The 23226-nt window shown below is 32.5% G+C and overlaps 1 protein-coding gene across 10 annotated transcripts in view; it reads left to right on the top strand.

Moving 5' to 3' along the window:
* LOC123693189 (sorbin and SH3 domain-containing protein 1) overlaps positions 1-23226 on the top strand; it is a 121090-nt gene that overhangs the window by 77804 nt on the left and 20060 nt on the right. For 3 of the 10 annotated variants that reach the window (XM_045638185.1, XM_045638184.1, XM_045638180.1), the window contains exons 2-12: positions 3555-3602; positions 14378-14577; positions 16218-16371; positions 19240-19332; positions 19855-20000; positions 20366-20432; positions 20539-20574; positions 21481-21691; positions 21892-22006; positions 22197-22229; positions 22687-22752. In XM_045638185.1, coding sequence (XP_045494141.1) covers positions 3555-3602; positions 14378-14577; positions 16218-16371; positions 19240-19332; positions 19855-20000; positions 20366-20432; positions 20539-20574; positions 21481-21691; positions 21892-22006; positions 22197-22229; positions 22687-22752 — 1169 coding nt within the window. The remainder of the gene's footprint in view (positions 1-3554; positions 3603-14377; positions 14578-16217; positions 16372-19239; positions 19333-19854; positions 20001-20365; positions 20433-20538; positions 20575-21480; positions 21692-21891; positions 22007-22196; positions 22230-22686; positions 22753-23226) is intronic. The other 7 variants (XM_045638188.1, XM_045638187.1, XM_045638186.1 and 4 more) reach the window with 5 other exon arrangements.

Here is a 23226-nt window from a genome sequence, read left to right as displayed (position 1 = left end):
CTAAATTGTTTGTATTCGTGTGTTATATCCGATCAATACACTTTCTGCAATAGTATTCTCTCCGCGGTATTTCATTATGAACAGGCCAACCAACAACTGTGGATTTTCAATAAATCGCGGACACAAAATCAAATATACCAACTTAGCTCAAACAACCTACTTCAATTCAGATATCTACAACTGAAACCCATCGGTTTCAAGTTTCGAGAACATTGGCAATTTATTCCAGCATACTATAAATTTTATCATTGACCTGCGAGCGTAGTATTATATCACGAGCTTCCTCGTTCTGTCATTTACAGCAACACTGCAACGCGAAAAATGACCCCAAAATAAAGGGTGTTTAAACGACAGTGGTCTCTGTCCCTTCGCCTTACGAGTGTTTATAGCCTGTGGGACGTAGATTTTTATAGAATATAGGATATAAATAAAATGCCGTGATTGTAAGCGGTGGGCGCGGTTGATTCACACGCGGCACAGGATCTGGGCTCTATTTGTTGCGCTCGCGTCGTTCATGTGTGACACCGCTCCCTGACACATTTAAAAATCTATAAAGGCTAGTATGTAGACGTTTTTCAAATGGAAATTAACTTTACCTTTCAAAGAAGATATATAAGCAAAATACAATAAGGCATATGAATAAAATACAATGAATTTGTTATATCTAACAGATTAGTCATGTATTTTTATGACATAGGAAATGCCAATTTATAATAAGCCGCACCTTTATTGAATTAATATAAGAAATATTCCTTTAAACCCGTCGGTTGAAAAGGTAACCGTCAAAGGTCAATCATCTACTTTAGCAAAAAATGTCAAACGCCACTATGCCAAACAAAAAGCTTCTAAACGATTTTATAAATGGTACTATTATAAAATGACATATGAAATCATTAAGAAATACTTCACATAGGTACGTACTTACAAGACTTTTTAATATGAAATAGTAAAAAACACATATAAATTTTGAGTTGCACTTAAACGTTGTTAAGTTATATCCCAAAAGGCAGTGTTAGGAAGGCGTCTAATTCGTTTAACTTAACCAGATATGAGTTTTGATTTTCCGTGAACACGATAGCTACTTATTTTCGTCTCTGAATTTCAGCCAATTCGATTTCACGCCGAACGCTGCCAGAGCCAACTGGCAAGCGCTTGTAACCTGTCTGAATCATATTTTGCTATACCTTGCCTCTGCTTCGTTAAAATAAACCAGATAGTAACAGGCTTCAGGTGATCTCCATGCATTATTACTGTCTTCACTATCGTCATTATTCTTGCAACGCAGCTTTAATAGAACGAAAGAAAAAACATTGAAATAAACGACATGGTTTCTAATCATGCTTTGCAATATTTTTTTCTGATAAATCTTTATTTATAGTATACTAGGTTTCCGCCCGCGGCTTCGCCCGCGCAGTCAAAGAAAAACCCACATAGTTCCCGCTCCCGTGGGATTTCATTCCATTCGTCATTTTCCCGGGATAAAAAGTATGTCTAAGTATGCCTATGTCCTTTCTCGGGTATCAAAATATCTCCATACCAAATTTCATGACAATTGGTTCAGTAGTTAAGGCGTGATTGAGTAACAGACAGACAGACAGACAGAGTTACTTTCGCATTTATAATTAGTATGGATTTCTGCTACTGGGTATAGCAATTTGCAACATAAATTTATTAAATAGCAGTACGTTATGTTAAATTAAATTATTGTTACGTTAAACAACCGTCTTAAATTATATTTGATTTATTAAATCCAGGAAATCCTTGCATAGAGCATAACATGATTTACGTTTTATTATATTATGTAAAGCGCCTGAATATATTATCTGTACAGTGTATACCTGTTCTGTAGTATTATGCTGTATTTAGTAATTAAATAGAACAGACCTTGAATTTATTGTAATGGGCGACCTCTTTATTGAGACGATTAATTCACGGAATGTCAAACTTATAATAAATTATGCCCACTTTGCTTAATTAGCCTTTAAATATTTTATTTCATTCATCTAAAATATTTATATACTATTCTAATTCTGACGTATAAATTACATGATAATTTTTGCCAGAATCTCATAATATGATTTGATCGTTTTAATTATTTGGTATCTCATTTGTGTACAGTCATCTTATGAAGCATAATTAAAATTTCTCGGAATTCTAGCTTTTACTTACCGAATTAAGAGCGGTCTTTCTAATGATAATGAGCTTTGCGGATGAAACTTGGGTGTGTCAATTACTTTGTTATTTCAAAACCTCTTAAGTCAAACTTGAAAATAAACCAGTACCCATTGTATTAAATTATGTTATAAATGAGAAAATAATACAAAACAGAGTTCCTAGTCTACACGTGCCAGGCCCTCCTTAAATATAATAGATAAAACAAACTACGGTTCTATGTTTATCAGATTACAGAAGCCTGACAAACTAAAGGTTATTAATTCGAATATTTTTTAAACGTTTGTTAACTTCTACCGTCACAGAATAAATAATAGTCAGGTACCATTCGAATAGAAATCAATGTTCAGAATGACAGCTTTTATGCGGTCTTGGCTTTATGCACCGTCAGAAAAGCAATGTTACCAGTAAATATTAATTATTATTGAAACTCCAAACAACGCGGCGGGCTACCGCGAATCAAGCTCAGATTTTCGTGTCAATCAATTTCTATAGCCACGCACAGGTCTATATATGCATAAATTCAAAGGCTGGTTGGTGGATGTCACATGACATTTTCATCACGTTTTCACCATGTGTGTAAATTCTGCGAGGTTCGTTTTTGGAGAATTTAAATGAAACGTTGAACCAGTGTATTGAGAGAAAGTATCCGATCTCTAACCCTCGCCATAGCTATTTGAATTGCGGGAGCTAATGGATGCTGTGTTGATAATGAAAGTCGCAAACAAATATGACATTTAAATACATAATTAACATATTAAGAATAATAATAGATACGTTTGCATACTTTTAAACCTATCGTGTGAAAGAATTTTTGTAAAGTAAAAGTATTAAGGAAATTTAGTTGAATTTCTAATGTTGATCCAAATTCTAAATTAACAATCACATTCAAATATCGGCGCTATAAAAGCAATGAGTGTATGAAATTCCATCAGCAAGGCGTTAAAAGGAGTATAAATGTTTTAGCACTGTGAATTTGTTATTTCAACAATGTTTGATTATTCGAACCGTGCTCTAGGCTTTCTCTCCAATTATTCTGTTCACGTTAATTCAATATTTGTCTAACACCGTTCCCCACGTTCCGAGTACTGACCCACATCCTTCACCTTCGCTGGTGTTGCCTTGTCAATCGCGTAGATATTACCCGTACTTACCTAGTACCCTAATGTAGAGTTTCAATCATATTTGGTATATTTTGTTTTAATAGAAAGATTGATGTGTTTGACGTAGAAAGTTTTAGTAATGCAAGCTTGTTAAAGAAGTAGGTATTTCTTAGGTTGATGATGAATTGAGTACGACGATGATGTAAATTCTAAATTTATGACACATTGTTTACATTTGCGTCTCGAATACGATCTTTATAGATTTGATTGTGATTTCAGAAACCGTCATGATTGCGCCGACGTTCAAAGCGCGCTCTACCTCGCCAGGTATCCAGTGTTTGCGATTGTCATCCGAAATCCTATAACATGCATATGCCGTGGAAAATGTCACCACATTTTATTATTGAACTATAAAATGCGAGCGAATTGAATTACGCTACAAGAGCTTTCAGACCAACATGTACCGGCATATGAATGTTAAATAGGAAATGAAAATGTCAAGCCATATAATATAAATCTACAATGTATAAACCTCCATTAGCATAAGAATGGTATGATTGGCCTTGAATGTGTTTGTACTACGCTTGTGTTAAACGATAGTGAAACTAAAATGAAACGATAGGTCTACGCCATAATTAAAGAGATCATCGGAACTAATATTTTAGCGTTCTGTTTGAGTTTTGTTTGGATTTTATCTTTTGATTTACTAATTAATACTAATCAGTTTTATAAGTGTTGCACGAACGTTGATTTTTTTTTTTGTTTTATATAGGTACTGAAGAAATATATTACAGAAATGAGAATGTAGAGCGGGTTATATATTTCCGAGTAGAAGGTTTACGTTACAATTATATCCGAGGGAAAGTTTAATTAATTCCCTATACAGAGAAATGGTATTAAATTATTAGAGAATTTAAATATTAATCTAAGCTAAAGTGACATAAAGGGCGCGCCCATAAAGCGGGCATTAGCGTTTCTTTTATGTTTTTTGTCGGTGCTACGCTTTTACGATCTATTTCAACCATTTTCATTTTCTTTTGTACTTCAAACGTACTGACAAAAGAAAGTTTGTTAACATATTGATAGTTAAAGTCTTACTGCAGCTGCTGAAATACATATTATAATTATTATACATTTAAACAAAATTAATTCATTGTTTTCATTCAATCATATAAATCTATATATATATATAAAACTCAAAGGTGACTGATATAGTGATCTATCAACGCACAGCCCAAACCACTGGACGTATCGGGCTGAAATTTGGCATGCAGGTAGATGTTAGGACGTAGGCATCCGCTAAGAAAGGATTTCCCGAAATTCTTGCAGGAACGGGGAAAAACGGGGATGCACGTACAAAGTCGTGGGCGGAAGCTAGTAAAAAATATAGCTACGATTTTTACGAGTTTGTCTACTTTAAAAATTGGACTAGACAGGTATATTAATGTTTGGAACATATCAGCCTAGCATTGATATACATTTTAGGTGGAAAAAATCATAAAAAAATATTTACCATCTTATGTATGGAACACCAATATACAAATTTCTCAATAAACATTCAATCAAATAATAAAATGTTGTACCTTTCTACCGCCAGTTACACATACACAAAACCTTTATACTTTTACAACACAAACACGAAAATGCCCGCGGGTGGCCTTTCTAGACCGCTCGTAAGTAAATATTACGTCATAACAGATAACACCGCTAAACATGCATTTCCTCTGCCTTGTTACAGTATCCGACGTATGTAGACTAAACTCATCAAATTACACTATACATAATATGTACCATTGAACTACCAAAACATACGATTAGAAACGTTAAAGAACTTGTATGGAAGTATAAGCCATAATAAATAATTCAGCTGTTTAAAAACGTAGGACTTAGTAGGTAAGACATTGAATAGTTTATTTTGCTCTCTACATAATTGCTTGAAAATACATTAAGTATAAAAATAAATCTAAAGAAAATATTAGTTGTAACTCGGTCTGTCTGTTAATTTTAATGTTCAAATAAAGTTTAGATTTATATTTTACGTGAGTGAATTTAAAAGAAAAGAAACTGTTTGGAAAAGTCTTAATAGTGAAGTCTACGTACACTCTACTGGGTCGATAAGTTAAGGTTACGGACCAATTAATCGAGGTAAAATCAATATCTTAATACAATATTCTTTACTAATGTTTTATTTATACTGTAATTCCAACAATGACAGCTGCTATAATAATACCAAGGTCAGTTAAACCACAGTAACGAGTATCATTTTATCGTCATTACATTTAAACCGTAATCTGCGTACCCCAGTTATGTAGGTTAAAGACCTCTTTAGACTTATAATGAGCGATATCAAGTGTAATCAGAGAGGTTATTAATGTTCTGAGAATGTTTGATTTGCAGCATCTAGATTGATTAGATGAAAGATTTCTATTAATGTCGATAGCTAATGAGAAAACTTGTATGATCAAAATGTGAAGCGAAGATCCGTCTTGTGGGATAGGAATTTCAAATCAACTTTCATGATGGATCTTCTTTACGGTTAATTTGGTGATCAGCTTGAGCAGAACACCGTTTCTTTATACCAATATATTTTTCGTTTTCGGTAAGTAAAAAAAATATTGCATTAACTGTATACCAGTACCACTGTGTCCACTTCACTTTAGTAAAATTTCATGAATAGGTACCTATTTAATTAAATGCAAAAGATTGAAAATAACGTTACCAGTTATGGTTTTATAATATAAAAATAATATTGTTTTCTTTCGTGAGCTACTCAAAAGCAAATATAGACAGGTGTTATGTTATCGCAAACGTGTGATGTCGTGAATTTTTAGTATTTGTACATTATATAACAATGTTAAAGGAATATATTTAAGATATCTACTTCGTTTTAAATGCGCATAAAAACAAGTTTATAAAGTTATACGTTGATATAGGTATATGAAGCATTGTCATTCATGAGCAAGGTTGTGAAAGACGTGCCTATTTTCATTGCTAGTACTTATTATCCTTATCGCTCTTATATAAAATAAATATGTTTAGAAATATAATCCCTATTTCGATAGCTTTTTGATTTGCGTTTATTTAATAAAACGCCTCTGTAAAACATTTATATTCTTAAGGTTATTATTTTCTATTCAATAGCTCTTAGTGTAGGTAATCTTGTCGTAGGTAGATAACCTTTATTTTTAAAAGGGGGAAAAATATAAAGAATGATAAGTGGGATTTGAACCCACGATTTTCTGTTCTAAGTATAACGACTCTTGAATCTCTCAACTACCCACCTCAATATTCATTTTACTCCTTGAACTGTCTTTAAGGAAAACATTTCCCTTAATCAGCCCTTAACAATATAATATTATAAACAATATAATTATTAAACTTATACCTTAACTTACATCGTACATGGTATTTTATAAACGATATAAAAATTAATATCTACACATTTATATTTACATGTATTATATTTTACTTTTTTGTCGTGTATGCAAAAACAAAACGCAACACAACAATATATGAGCCAGTAAAAACTGCGTTAAAAAAGCTCTTTATTTTACTCAAAATTTTAACATTTTACAATTTAACACGTCGTTTGACTGAACGCGTTGTTGAGTTAACAATACGTCATCGACAAGAATAATGCTTCATGGTTTTATCTTGAAATCAATTAACAGCTTAAGTTTAAATGCAGACTATTTATACAGTTCAATGATGCTTCAGTTAAAATATTTTAACCCCTTTCCATTTCCAAACAAAGAGATTTAATGGAAAATTCTCCTTTTATTTGCAAATGTCTTTCCAACACAAATAATAAATTAAGCCCTTTTAGACAACATTTGATCGTGATATTGAAGCAAAATTTATTTAAAGATATTCATGTCTATTAGTGTAACTGTAAATTTTCATAAACAAGTATTGTTGGCAGCTAAAATTTAATCCAGTAAAAATCAATTCTTAATTAAAAATTAAAATAATAATCGTCAGTAGATTATTTTCATATTGTTTATCTTAATTGCCAAGTGCACCATTAATCAATATAAAAAGGTATTAAATTTCAAGAAGATTCTAGACTTTAATTATCTAGAAATTGTTGAACTCAAATTACATAATTACCTTCTCATAATTGGTAAGCTTCTTATTATTGTTGCTTATCCTATAATATCCTGAAAATAATTCAAGATGTTTATCTAGGTGAAGGCTTTCAGATTAACTCGGATTTCCTACAATTTCTGCCAGAGCACACTGCACAGCCAGAGCTAAAAAACCAATACTTATACTGAAGTGGAATTAAAATTCAAACAAATTATGACTTTACTCTAAAATAATGATAATTAAATTACGCTCAAGATTTTAAACGACCCGATAATATTATTTTTGCCTAACGTATCCTTACGTTACAAGATCCAATTATATATGATATAAACTAACTTAATTATATAAAATATGTACATATAGATGAGGATTATAAATAAGTGAGTATTCGTTATCGTAATCCCTTATGAATAGTATATAACGCGCAAGTTAAATTGCTTCGTATCTGCCGCACATGTTTGTAGATAGGACCTCATTGTTAGGAGCCGAGTTCGTCAACACTGTTCCAGTTCTTCGTCATTATCGGCCTGTGTGCGGATGTCATATTGTGCTGTATCTGAGACTCCCTTATAACTTCACGTGCTACCTTACACCCCTTTTGAGAAATTACGGCCTCATACGTACGTCATTTTGTTCTCTGAAAGAAATGTCAACCGAAAATTGACTTCAGAAGCACCAGCTTCGAAGGGATTAGTATGCGGCTGTTAAAATAGATTATGAATTCTTTTATCACTTTTCCAAAAGCTTAATGAGATAATTTAGTTTAGGTAGTGGCGTTTTAACGATGAACGGAACTTTACAAAGTAAAAATCGATTTCAATCACGGCCGAGAGTAGATTCATTATGGTTATTTATTTTCAGTATAGTGAATATTCAAATTAAATTGCAGATCAACACATGATTTTTCAATATAAATTGGAGGTATATATATATATCAATGTAATATTTTAATAATTTGAACGGTATAATATAGGGTTTGTATAAGGTACTTTGCTAACGAAAGGTTAAGGTATAAAGCCAAAGGGGTTTGAAAATGATGAGGTGCACAGGACCTAGCCCGTTACATTGAACTTTTATAGAGTTGGCCGCCTCGTCGGCTTGTTGGAATATTAATAGCATATAATACATTCCGAATACTTGTTACAACTTTTCCCATTATTCCGCTCAGATTTATAAGTAAAAATGTTTTTTATAAGTAAAAGATGTTTCAAACTCAATGAAAGTTTCGTGCGTGATGTGAATAAGCGTGTACACCTTGTAGTCTTTAGCTTCTGGAAAGATGATAAATTCTTTTGAAATATTAATAATTTGCGTCTCGTTCTTTGTACTACATAGGAGCAGAGATATTATATAAAAGAGCGTTACAATTTATATGGAATTGCTTTCCTGAAATCTAAAGTTCATATTGAGCGAGTATTGAGATGAGTAATGTCATTCTCATTAACAAAATAAACTATATTACCCTACAAATAATACTGGATTAATGGTAGTGGTGGAAGGAGTAGGTAATGGTAAAGTCAACTAAATAAAACATAATTAAAAAACATTGAAGTCATTCGAAAGGGTATCAAATATTTCGAACAGTATTTATGTTTAGTGACCGATATCATTCTGTGAATGGAACGATAAAAACATCCAACACATGTTCCTGCTCCGCCAGATGCCCTGCGACCTTACGCTTCGCTCGGTGTCTAATATTACGTTTTATACCAAGATGGAGCTATAAATATCAGCACTGTTTCACACTACGTTAACGTTTATAGTCGTCTATTGTGCACCTTTATCGTTACCAGTTCTTTTTATTATGTTTTAAAGATATATTACAACTGAATTTATAATGCGGTATATAATACCTAACAGTAGTCGTATGAGACAAACGTTTACCTTTCGAACGCGGTGCGACATAGATGAAAATATCTGCAAAGGACAGCTAACCCATATTGATATTGAAAATTCCTGCAAATTCAATACCCTTTATTCGGCTGCTAATATCGAGCTGTCCAAAGCATTGTAAACACACTACGTTTTGTCTGGATTACTCTGCATATCCAATAATCCGAATATCAATCCAATGAGGGTATCTTTGACAATGCATGTGGTACCTATGCAATGTACGATTTCGTATAAGCACGATAATTATTCGTGATTAAGTCTTGAACAATGCTCGCTCGTTGTTTTAATTAGGTTATTATGGCTGTTTTTTAATATTCTTACGGCGTACAGATCAGAAAACTGCCACGAGAACTACTTCTACCTTTTTGATTGCAATACAAGGCGGTAGCTACTTATACGTAGTACCTACTATTATATACTCTGCGCTTATACTTTAATACTTTCAGTGTCATTATAGCATTTATGATATATTTTGTACGAATCCTAACCATAAATATATGAGTTTCACTGTTCACATTTTGGATAACGCGGTGCTCTGAACTATTTTTACCAGGAAAAATATATACGAAGTATGAAGGTGAATATTTAATTAAATACTAGATACCTACATTATACATAGCTCTGCCAGAATATTGAAAAAACTGGGAGGGATATTCAATAGTTCTTTGTTATTTTTACATGCATAGTGCAAAGTTAGTTACGATGGTAACAATAATTTCAGTTCACCATATTGTAAACATTATATTGTTGGCTGTTTGTGGGGTGTTTAAAGTTCAAATTAAAAATATAGTATACTAGCGGTCCGCCCCGGCTTCGCCCGTGGTACATATTAACGTTTTCTCTACATAAGAACCATCCTCGTACTTCAAGGAATATAATAAAAAAAGAATTATCGAAATCGGTTCAGCCGTTCTCGAGTTATGGAATTACAACGAAAAGTGGCATTGATTTTTATATATTAGATGTAAGTAGAGAATGTATTATATAAAATTAACTTGAGTACATGTACCTAAGTAGAGAGTGTAGTATATATTAATAATAATTATTACAATATTCAATTACTACCAATTTAAATTCAATTTCGAACAATAATAAGTTTATCAAAAACTCAAATCGATGCATAACATTTATTTCAATAGGTTAATTGACACTCATTAATACCAAGTGTTTTATAATGGACGCTGTAAATACATAAATTATAACATGTTTTACGCAATGCTAAGCCAAATTTGACGAGTGGGAAACTCGTAATCATTAAGAGAGCGACGACAGAAATAGACTCTACTATTTGAATCTACGATGTGTGCCATCTGCCAGTTAATTATGAAATTATTCATTCAAAGCTTAGATCTTCATTGATAATTATAAAACAAGTTTCTACGACAAGTCACGTTATATGTAAATAGAGTGATAAATAAAATTACTTTTTCGATAACACTCCTTCCTCAATCCAATTAAAGATGATTACAGGCATTCGTAAATACAGCAGAATCAGAACATTGTAGGTCGTAATCAACTTAGCCGCGGAAAACTCAAAGCACTTTCGAGGTTGGCAAACTTTCGCGTGACACAACCGCATTTCATAATAGCTGTAATGCGGATTGAACAGGATTTTCATTTTTAAGAATGGAAAGATGTGAATCACTGGCCGAGGTGTTAGCAAATAGGACTCAGTGGGAACACCTGAATGGTTGGCAGAATGACAAATTGCGTAACCACGCACGATAGTCAACGCGAAAACAGGAAACGAGGCTATTTGAGTTACTTTTGTGTACTATAATATATATTCTTTCATCTGCTACATTATGCTATTAGTATCTTGTATGAGTAATCGTGATCATTTTTTGATTTATTGTGCTGTTTTACTAATATTATGATCATGTTTTGGGCGTTCCGTCGTATGATAAAATTAATTTTCCCATTATACTTGCTCTACTTTCTAGTGCCTTCTGCAAAAAACTTTATCATAATGACAATAAAGTTTATTTATAAAACTCGTTATGTAAAGTTAAAAGAATTCAAATTTTTTTTTTTTTTAATTATCGTAAAACAAATATTGTTATCACTGTCAAATAAAAACCAGTCGTTTATCTTTAGATAAGGAAGTTTTTCATTGCCAGTGCCGTAATTGCAATATCGTGATTTATATAATACAAAAATATTTAAAAGTCAATAAAAAACCTGTCGTTAACATTTTTATAAATTAAAACGGGGTTAAATCACTTTCAATTATATTACATTCAATTAAATTGGTTATCTAATTTATAGTTGTTAGTTGAAACGTTTTGGCTACAAGTTGCTAATTTCTAGTTGTTTTATTCTATGCTATTGAAACTGCAAAATTTTACTTGGATTAATATTCTTAAAGTCTAGGTTAGGTAATTTGTTTCTATGTCTAAACTTCAAGAAATATCTCGAATTCGAATTAGCAACAAATCGAGGCAAAGCAAAGAGAAATCAAATTATAATGAGAGATTATGTACTCTGAATTTACGTCGCTTCTTTCTTTAACTAATGGTCGTATTAACGTCTCTATACCTACGTTATTCTTTATTACAGCAAAAAAAAAACTTATGAATTGAATAGATTTCTATTTTTCTACAAACACTGACTTTGTTTTTTGCCATTACCTAGCCATTATTATTGCTTATTCGTTCTTTTGTGCATAGACATATAAGCCAATCCATAAAGTATGTAGGTACTTTGGTTTCCATTAATTACCGCAAACGTTATTAAATTAATTGTATAATTTACACAATGAAACGCAAAATCGCTAATCCACATGCACTCAAACTAGATTTAGCAAATACTCCAAATACTTATTTGATGGATGAATTGAATATGCTATCAAGTTGCATTATAGAGGATGATTTAGTTATACATTATTAATTTTAAGCACATTAACTACGGATGAATAAAATCGACGATACCTGCGAAAATAAAATCACATATTGTTTGCAGCCAGATATTATGAAAAACATGAAATAAATCGACAAACCTCAAATAACAGAAATTGGAAATTTCTTTGCTTTCTATCAATGTTTGAAGGGAAACTTTTAAACTTGTAGCCACATAAATATTGATGTTTCAGAAACTGCTATGTTTAGAATAGATAATTTGGCACATTCATTGTAAGCTTTGTTTATATTTAGATCATTTTAAAGAACTAGTCGTTTAAAGTACGCGATAGTTATTCTACTCCACAACCAATACGTTGTGGGATAGATAAAGAAATATTTTGAATTGACTTATATACTATATAAAATCTATAAAAACCCTTTTCTGGAGATTCATACATTATTAATTTTTTGTAACAACAGTGGTCAGTTACATTGTTAAATTAGGAGTTGAAATATCGTAACAAGGCGAGCGGCAAGCGCTATTGTGACAAGAATCATTAATGCTGTATAAGATATACTTACCCTTGTGTTCAAGACAGCTTGCGCCTCCTACGTGTTTCTTATAATAAATCAGCTAGTTCCTTCAATAAAATTTATATCAACAATACTCGACGTCGAAAATATTTTTATTTACACACAATGAAAGCGTAATAGAAGCAATTAAACTGCGAAAACTTCTTTGCGAGACAAAACGAGTTTGAAAATCTGAATTTCACCAGCATCAAATTCAGAGGACTCGTTTAGCCTTACATAATGGAGTCGGCACTCAAAACTCACAGACAGGAGTGCAAAATGTTGTATATTTTTTCTCAGATTTACCTTAATTGAATTCGCTTTCGTGATTTTAAATTATTAGCGATTCCTTTGATGTCGCCTCCGTTCCCGTGTTTTAGATAAATAACCAATTATCGGGATTCCAATTAATCCGGGACATGTGATATGGAATTTTAAACGTGCATTGCTTTCGCTTCTGTGTCTATAATTCACGTCGCAATTTCAATTTGGAATCATTGTTCCGAGTCTAAATTACTGGCTGGAGTAGGTTAATTATAATTATGTATAATCAACAATTTGTTTTGCTTATTTTCATCATTCATGATATTTTACACCAAACTAGCAGATATAAGAGCAGAGATGGAAGAGCGAACGTCATAATAATTGAGTAGATAATTATTATTACCCTCAACTTCAAAACATCACACAGAAAAGCAAATTCAATAATGATACGCACAGAGCTCTCAACTTTAATATGTATAAATAGCGACTAGAATAAACATGTAATAAATCTGATTAAGTTAACAACGGCCGCGGCCTAAGTGAATGTAAATATTATGTGAAGATTTACTGTCGTCGCAACCCCAAAGAGGACGTGATTACGGGGCGCACCCAGTAACCTAAATTGTGTACGACGTACGTACCCCAAATTTATTACGAGACCATAAAATGCTTCGTGTGCAAAAGCCTTAATTTCCGAACGTATGAATCCATAAATTGTTTACAATCAAATATACGTAACTTGATGAAATGTATTGTTACTTCGTTTCTTGGTAAAGTGTGTATTGTCAATATTTTTGAACGTGTTAGCCTTTTAGCTGTTTATTTGATACGCTATAACAATATAAAAGAACCATTTCGCTTCGATCACATCATTACCTTTTCAAAGCGTGTGTTATGTACATTTAAGAATGTTGTATCAAATTGTTTATATTTTAATAAACAATTCATTCGACATAATATTGCCAAATGCCAATCCACATAAGAGTGTAATTAATTACGGCTTTAATGTACCTATTGATAGAAACGCACTTCGTGTGCGTACCAACCTTTATTATATTTTTATTAACTGTACCTTCACAATCATAAATACGACTTAGCGTTGGTGCTGTTTCAATAAATAAACATTCAAACCAATTTACGGATATAATTGTTCTCCTCCTCTTTAAGATACTAATTCTTTATTTTGCTCTGCGTGCTTTCATTCGCCTACTTACATTTGCGTATGATAATAACAAAGAGCTTTTAATTTATTACGTTTGTTTTTTTCTATTGCCTATTAATAGAACTGAGTAGTTAGCAGCAAACAACCTATTTAAAGTGTTAGTCATTTGGTCAATAGGTCGTCAAATTAGATAGACCATGAACATAATATTTCCTATAGAAATGCAGTTAACTACAGTACAAACTTGACCATTCAAATACTAATTAACATTATTTTGACAGCGGTGTGGAAGCCGGGGGTACCACCGCCGCCTGCGGGCGACAGCGGCGCGAGCGCGGGACACCCTCCCCCGCCCCCGCCGCCCCCCGTCTGGACCCCCAACAGCGCTTCGGCATCACCGCAGACTCAACGCAAAACCTTCCGACCGGTACACTTCGAGGAATCACCACCAACCCGCCGAAAATTTGATGGACGTATGAACGTAAGTTTTCTTCTTTGTTCATTTACGGAGTATGGCGCAATCTTGATTAAAAAACTTCGTGGAGGATACCGTATAAACTCCAATCTGTATGCATACCGTGAAAGGAATAGCCATATTCGTAAAAAAGTTTTTCCGATTTTCTAAATGGTTTCTGCTAAAACACAAAATAAAGACAACAGAGATCTACGTATGAACAATAATTCCCTATTCCATATAAAAAAAAAAAAACTATTGTAAAAATGTTAGAGTTCTTTATTGGCGAATAAACTCGCTACAGTTTACAGATGTTATTGATATTTGTTGTAGGTATTCCTTTACTTTGGTATTAGGGACTACACAGTCGTAGCAGTCTTGTTTTCCCAAGAACTTTTATTACGGAAATTTGCTCACAACTTTCGCTTGTAATAGGTGCGTGAATGTAACTTGTGTCGGGTCGTCTTTTTTTATGTCGCACGAAGGTAAGCAATTGTATCTGAACAAACGCCGTAATATTAATTAATATTAAATATTAATTGGTAATGGTTGTACCCAAGCAACGCATCTAATTGCTTACAGTCAACAACAAATAACTAAATAAGCACATCATAAGGCTGCTTGACTATTGGAATTTTATCCTACTTAGAAAAATTGCATTTCTGAAAGCATAAAATATATTATTATCACACGAGTAGGATAACCGCTCATTGTTTTATAAGTACTCAAAATGGCGTTTTCAAGTAAAATCAATGGATTCAATCGTACAGGGTAATTAATAATCGAAACGTACTTATGAATAGATAATATAGTCACATATTATAATGAATAATTAGTTGCCGTTGCCGTTATATATATATATATATGCCGTTATGCCGTTAAATCTGAAATACGGAATTTTGCTGCGCCAAATTTGCTTCTTACCTTCGCACCTAATGTAATGAACATGTATTTAGAACTCTTATCAAAGAAATAAGCCAGAAAATAACAAAAAAAAAATCCTAGAAAAAATTAATCATCACCATACATACAACCTAAACATTATAATCTAAACATTTTCAACTGAACTGACTGAATAAAACTTTGGTTAATTTAAACGAGCGCAAAGTTAAGTATAAGTTATTTACTGTTTTTCTCATTTATGCCAGCAAAACATGAAAATTCAGGAAATTGAATTTCAAAAGATAAGAAAAGAAATATTCTTTTAAATATATTTACTTAGACATTGCAAACAAAAAAGTTGGGAGTCACGTCAACTTTGTGAACTCGGAAATAAAGGCATTAGAATGGTCTTTATGCGTATAGAACTTTTTAATTTATCTCTAAAATATCTGAATGTATTTTTATTACAAAGCATTCAATGATAACATTAATGTACATTAACTTAATATCTATTTTTGTGAGAATGAAAATATTTTCTATTATAAATAATGTAGGCTTTTAAGGACATTAATCTATTTGGGTAAAACATTTTAGATAAAATTGTTTTAAAAGCTCTCTCGCCAGCCGGTCCATTCACAATAGAGCTAAGATATTTAACCTTAGGAAATGTTCGAAGTATCTGGAGAATTGAATTCATTGGGAGAGTGCGAGATATTTCTTATTTAGAAAACTATTATGAGAGAACCACAAAAGAAATGAATTCGCGTAATATTTAATTGTTTTAGAGCACAGAGCAGAACGGCACAGCTGGTTTGGAAAGCGAGAGCCGGCTACGGACCTCCCAAAGCGCGCCTGCGACTGGACTGAACCTTCTCGGCACTTCAAGTAGACTGCCCAAAGCTCAGAACCCTACCGTCACCTTGTTGCAGAAAGCGCGAGGTATGTTAATTTACATAGGATAATTCAATCTCCAAGGGAAAAACATTACTGAAACAGTGGCTCATGTATGTGCAAAGGCTAAAAGTCTCACTACTTTTTACGCTCCTCTACTTTTTGTTTCCTGGAAGCATTATTTGCTTCCGTTTTTTATTTATTTTCGCTTTGGTGTTCTGAGACTTTGTGAATACACTTTTCAGCACAAAAGTGAACATGGAGGACTGTTTCGGTATTTTATTTAGGAAAGCAAACCTGTTCGTGGTGTAAGCTTTTAAATTTTGTATTCATATTCAATGGATGACCAAAGTTATGTGTTCGTTTCTAAAACATAGGAACATAATATTATTAGCATTAAAGGTATTATGTTTTATATCGGATGCAAAATTATTATTAATTGAATACTTTTAACATGGTAAACTTATGATCAGCCTGGACTTATATAATCATTTGAAAGTTATACTTTAATTACTGACAGTAAAATATCGTTTATGGTTACGTCCTTTTTAATACAATATGAGATTATCAAAAATATTTTGTGGTTAAGCAAACATACTGCAAACTCCATGTAACGCTTGACACTATGACTCGGTCACTTATTTTGATTAATTAATATCTTTAAGTAATTGCTATCTGGAGTACGAGTTGATAATATCTTTAATAGCATGTCTACTGTCAAGACATGTTAAACTTCCTACATTTTATAGTACACAATGTTATGATCTCTTACTAGATTACTTATTATTATAATATGCCCTTTGTCTTACAAGATAATTTTGGCCACATAAGTGAAATAAAATGGAAAGCAATGATTTAAAATCATAATAATATTGACCAACCTACATAATATTTTTCCTATTCTCTCAAAAAGTTAGTAAAGTCGTTTCAGGTGGAACAGAATTTGGAGTTTGGATCGTGGCCTTTTCCCTAAAACTTGAGTGATATGTTGTTTAAATTCCTATGTAACTATCTGTATAATTTAACATAATATTATATTGTTCTTTCAAATCGCCGAATAATATCTATCAAGATAATTTTGTAGAGCAGTGTCAGCCGAGAAACTAATAAATACTAGTCTTTCATATGCATTTAAGTTAACAATATGAAACTAAATTTCCCCGTAAAAAGATAAAAATAAGTTATTTTCTGTTTTGAAGTATTGCTGTAAGATTGAACGGTTGTGTTTTGTTACGTATACATCGTAATAATAAAATGGTGACAGTTTTTTGACAGAAACAAATTATAGAGGTTAAGTAGGGAATGAAAGTTTGTCTGTTGTATTCCCGTAGGCAATGTTTGGGATGTCTATGAGATATCCCATCGGACATACAGCTGTAGCTTCATCTCATTTCTAATATTAAGGCAGATATTTATCACGCCTGTAATTTTAGCTTTCCCTATTTATCTTTCTTTACGCTATTACGCATACAGACAAAGACATTTCAAATATTAGGTATAGATATATTTAAATATTAAATTCAAATAGGTTCTATTAAATAACACCAAAATATAAGACAAATTAGAATCATTTCCACGCATTTACTTAAAGTCTTCAAAGAGACTAAACAATACAATGTCGAGAATTGCAAATAGCTTGTTTTGCCAGTATCTTTACAGTTTGAAAACAATACTTGAAACATTTCAAACAATTAGTTTATAATTTATTCATAAACCATTTTCAAGACGGCGTATAATTTACCGCCAAATTATGTTTGCCATTCGAGCTCTTGTCGTTGAAGGTTTATAAATAAAATCGATTCTTTAATTAGTTTCAGAGTGCTCTTAATCTGAACATTTTCTAATGACTACATTTTCTCATTCGCGTCTTATTTTATCCTCTTAATCTTAATTAAAATGTACTGTGTAATTAATGAATAATTAAATTATTTTACGTGGTCACAATAGTTTTAATTGCATAATTTGAGTAACTACTCGTACTTTAATACATAATATAGTATACCTATAGATACTATATTATGTATTATGGCGAATAGGTTTGTAAAAGATGATTTATTTCTTCTCGATATTGGGTAGTAGATAATATTTAGTTGATATTTTATTATAGCCATAAAAATGACTGTTTAGAAATGACTTATTTTCTCTCTATATAGGTATATTACCATAATATCACACCAAAACTTTAAGAGAAGTAAATAAAGAGCATTACAATCATATATTAAAACAATAAGCGGCAAAACGGAAATGAAAATACGTCTCACTTACCTCAGAAATCCGGCGAGGCAGTTAGTCTAATATAAAGTAGGTAATATTGCTCCGATGCAATGCTAAAATGACAAGGGTCAGGTGATATTATTAAACTTCGGGAGGCACCATGCTGCTTCCTATGACTAGTGAAAACTATTCAAATGAGACACTATCAGTAGCATTCTGAACTCTATCCTTGGGGATATTACAAAGTTTAATAACATCTGAGGAAAAACAAATTCAGTGACACGTAGCCGTTGTTTCCCATTACCGTTATCCAACAAATCATAACGGGGTTCCTCATTTTTATGCATTACTTTATGTATATTGTGTATGACCCGTTTCATCCAGATTTCCTTTCTTAAAACAATATTATATCATAATTATACGGATTAAGAAAATGTGAACGTGATGTGACTTGTACTAAATGAGCTGCTACTATGTGAGGCAAAATTCATTATTTTTAATTACACTCATTCAAAAATTTACTGAAAGATGACATCATAGATAAGTTGACTGATGTTCTTATAATTAGATATTTTTGAATGAGTGTTATTAAAAATAATGATTTTGTCTTTGTAATAATATATAGTTAGTACCTATATACTTCAGTCAAATTATGTACTTAATAATAATTTAGTATAATACATTTTCTTTGTATAATTTCAGAGGGCCAGCTGTCTCGAGCACCAACGTACCAGCAGCAAGACAGAGACGCTCGTCTTCCGCGCGACAGACCATCACCTCCTTCTGGCGATCCAGGTATTATTTATACGCATGCTATATAGAGAAAGGTTGGCTCTTTCATTTAGTGACACAAACTATTTAATAGACCACGTAAACTGAATGTACACAGCTGAAAGTTATTATGACTCACGCATATTTTACTTTAAAATATTAGTTTATTTTCCAAATATCGACTCTAGATCTTTATGAGTGATAAGTAAATATGCAGTGTCTTAAGTCGTATTGTTATTTATTTTATTAATTTATGTATTTATATGTATGGTAATGTCATGTATGGTCACTGCTCATACACAATAATATATTAATTGCGTTCTGAAATTCTTTCAATCCAATACCCTTCAAGAAACCTTTATTTATTTTACCTAAATACTTTACTTACCTACATGTTTCTAACTCCGAAAAGAAACTTGAAATTATATATAAAAATGTAATGAAACATGAGTTTAATGTGCGCACATTACGTTTTAACACTATCATTACAACAATCATTTATATTTTTTTAAATGTTTAATGTAATTTTTATTCTGTACGTTTCAGTGCACGCATTACGCCGCGGGTACGTGAGTGAGGGAGAGGGCGAGAGGAGAGCAAGGGACAGCGAGCGTAAGATGTCGGATGCGCAGAAGAAAATCGACGGAATCGGACCAATCACAAAAGACGGCATGCCTGTTGCTCTACGATCTGTAAGTACCTATAGTTTATGTCGCAGATGATAATAATATTATAATAATGTTTTAACGTAGTAACTGTTTAGTTTTTTACTCGACACTGGCAATAACCTTCTTGCCATAAACAAAAAAAACTATATAGTTTTTTTGGTGAGTTATCTGTGGTATTGGCGGGAAATAATTAAAAAATAATAACTGGGAAAAGTGGTTGCTAAGCTAATAATGCTAATATAGAGTATAGACATTTAAAAATTTTAAAATGCTTAGATGTTATGATGATTCAAAAGTTCTTCTAAAAATAAGAAATCTTTATTGAATTAATAAATATGTGAGTTTTATTACTTAATTTTAATTACTTATTAAACTATTTCATTTTTCAGGAAGTCAAAGACCCTTCACGGTGGTACAAGAAAATGTACGACACAATACACAAAAACAAATACGATAGTGAGTATTTACCATAATAATTAAAACTTTATTAAAATAAAGGAACACTTAATTTATTTTGTTTTTTATTAAGTTTAAACATGTATCAAAATTTCTTTTTTTTCAGACGATTATGTGACAATACGATACAAAAGCCGTAGAGGTGATTATTTATATATTATCAAAAATCTAATTATGTGCTCGTTGGCTGTGTAAAATAATAAACTTTTAAAGCTTTAACTTCAATTGGTTTAATCTCAATAATTGAATTAAAAGTTAAGAAAACGTACAGTATACATAATATTAAACTTTTCATAAATAAAATCAAAATTATTTTCCATTCCTTACAGCTAATAAAATACTTTGTTATCTTATTATCGATATTAATTCGATAGTCAAAAATGTTATAACATTATAGTTTACGTTTTCTTAAGACTATATGTTAATTGTACTGCAAATGTAAATATTATATCTCATACATTTCATCTGTGAATGTCAAAACCAAAATCGATCAATAACATTGTGTATGCTAACATTTTAAATGGTTGTGGAAAGTTATTTTTGTGAAAATAATGCTTTTAATCAGAATTGTGTATTATTGATAATTCAGCTTAATTCATTAGTGTATGACATCTTTAGCTCTAAATGTAGAAACAGTTTATCTGTAAATAATTTCCCTTCTTATTTAACGTTGCCCAATGATAACCCCACATGAATACCTAATTAAATAAATTAAACTTAAGCTAATGTAGGGACTTACCATTTTACTTAATTAATAATTGCTTGTAGTGTTTACGAAATACGAGCGTCAGCGTCTCCTAACTAACTCGTATACTTCACCAAAACTGTTCTGAAAACACAACTCACACTTTCGACTACCATTCCCTTTTTACGCAAAACCTAGTTTGAAATAACTATTCATTATTCATCCTGAATGAATATTACTGGATGGCCGGGAAGAAATCGCTTATAAGCGATAAGGGCGCCCATTGAATTATTATTGTTTGTTTAACTAAGTGTGTGCAATAAAGTATTCATTTCAATTACTCAATACACTGTTCGTTCATAGACGAGCCACAAAGAGTGAGCAGCAGTAGATCCCAGTACGCGTACTTCGACCCGCGCTCCGGGTACCTCAGTGAACCGGAGGGCGGCGTTGGCCGGCTCGCTACGGGCACGTGGAGCGACGCGTACGATAGCGATGCGGCAACAGCGCCTCGACGACGAACCGCTTCGGTGCAAGAGGAGCGCCGGAACGATATGTACATGTCTAATAACAAGTGAGTTTACTGTGGAAATATCGGATAATGTGTTGGTATCAGTACACGTACTTCGATCCACGCTCTGAGTATCTCAACGAGCCGGAGTGCGGCTGACTCTGCAGGATTTGCTTACAAATTAGTTGCATGCCTATTACGTGAATCAGTCAGTTATCTGAATCATTCCTTTTTTTTTACCCTTCTTATATCTTTTATTTTAGATACAGCACATTGGCATCTACGAGAGCTAGTCAAGAAATACACAAAGCACAGCCTGGGAAAATTGAAAACTACACGCCTGGTAAATCCTCTGTAGTGGACAAAGAAGCAAAACAGGTATTCTATAATTTACATCATTCCAATATTTTAAGGGGGAAACGTAAACCATATTCATAATATTCATTATCATTTCCCTCATAAGTACTCTTAGCTATTGCATATTTAGCGGGTATAATTATAAATAGAAAAGGTTCTAACAGCTTGTCTTAGTACTTAGAGAAACCCACAAGATTTTTTTCTTTTCTAGTGGTGGGACGAGGTCATGGACATTTTTGATGGGGTACGAATATTTTTCATTATATTTATATGTGTATTTGTGATAACAACCCTCATATTGTTTTAATCTATTTAACAAAATTTGTGACCATTTTTAGTTATCATTTCTGATTCTGCCTAATTTATTTACCACCAAACTTTACGGATTGTTTCGTATGTAGTTGCCGACCAAATATCATAACATGCATGGAGTCTTTAACCATCCATAATTTTATAGCCCCTCGTTGCCAAAATTTATCTGCATTTCATTATTACTTTATCATCATAACCATGACTTAACTAAGGCTTCCACCATTCTAGCTAAATATATCATATAACTCGTGAGTGTTTTAATTTCGCTTAACCGGATTGACCAACGAAATTGCTTAAACGTGAATAAACAAATGTATGTAATTATTAATTCGAAGTTTTGTTAATAACGCTAAATCTACATGGGTGTGACGCTGCTGGGGCACTAACAGTGGCTAGACGAGAATACCCCCCTCCCACCTTACTCGACATTGCTCGCTCGTGCCATACAGAAGAATGTAAGGTTTAACATGTTTGCATGAGGCATGCGCCTTCGGTGTTATTGCTTTGCTGGATGTATAAGCTCACGCGCATTGTCAGTGTTAGATTGTATTGTGTATAAATGCTGGAGTGAGTACTTCGTTCATAGATAGGGAGGCGAAGAGGGGAATTTTCTGTAATACTCGAGCGTGACAGTTCAAGATATGAGAGATACCTTAGACCTAATAGAACAACCTTGTTAACTATTTAGCTCTATATGTAGTGACGCGCGCCTAGGGTAGACGATCAGATTAGTAAAAAAAAATCGATAGTCTGAAATACTCGAGCGCGTCAGATTAAGATATTGGGGGTTGATTTTAGTGTTTTAAGACTAAATTTAACTAATCTGACCATAAGTCCTTGACGCCGCCGAGTTATAGGGTCGCGAACTTGTAAAAAAAAAACGTTAATGCGGCATTCTCGAGCGCGATTGTTTTTATTTTTATTTTGAA

Source organism: Colias croceus, chromosome 7, assembly GCF_905220415.1.
Source record: "Colias croceus chromosome 7, ilColCroc2.1".
Classification (NCBI taxonomy): domain Eukaryota; kingdom Metazoa; phylum Arthropoda; class Insecta; order Lepidoptera; family Pieridae; genus Colias; species Colias croceus.
The sequence above is the reverse complement of the archived record's forward strand: the minus strand, read 5'-3'. Positions and strand labels throughout refer to the sequence as shown.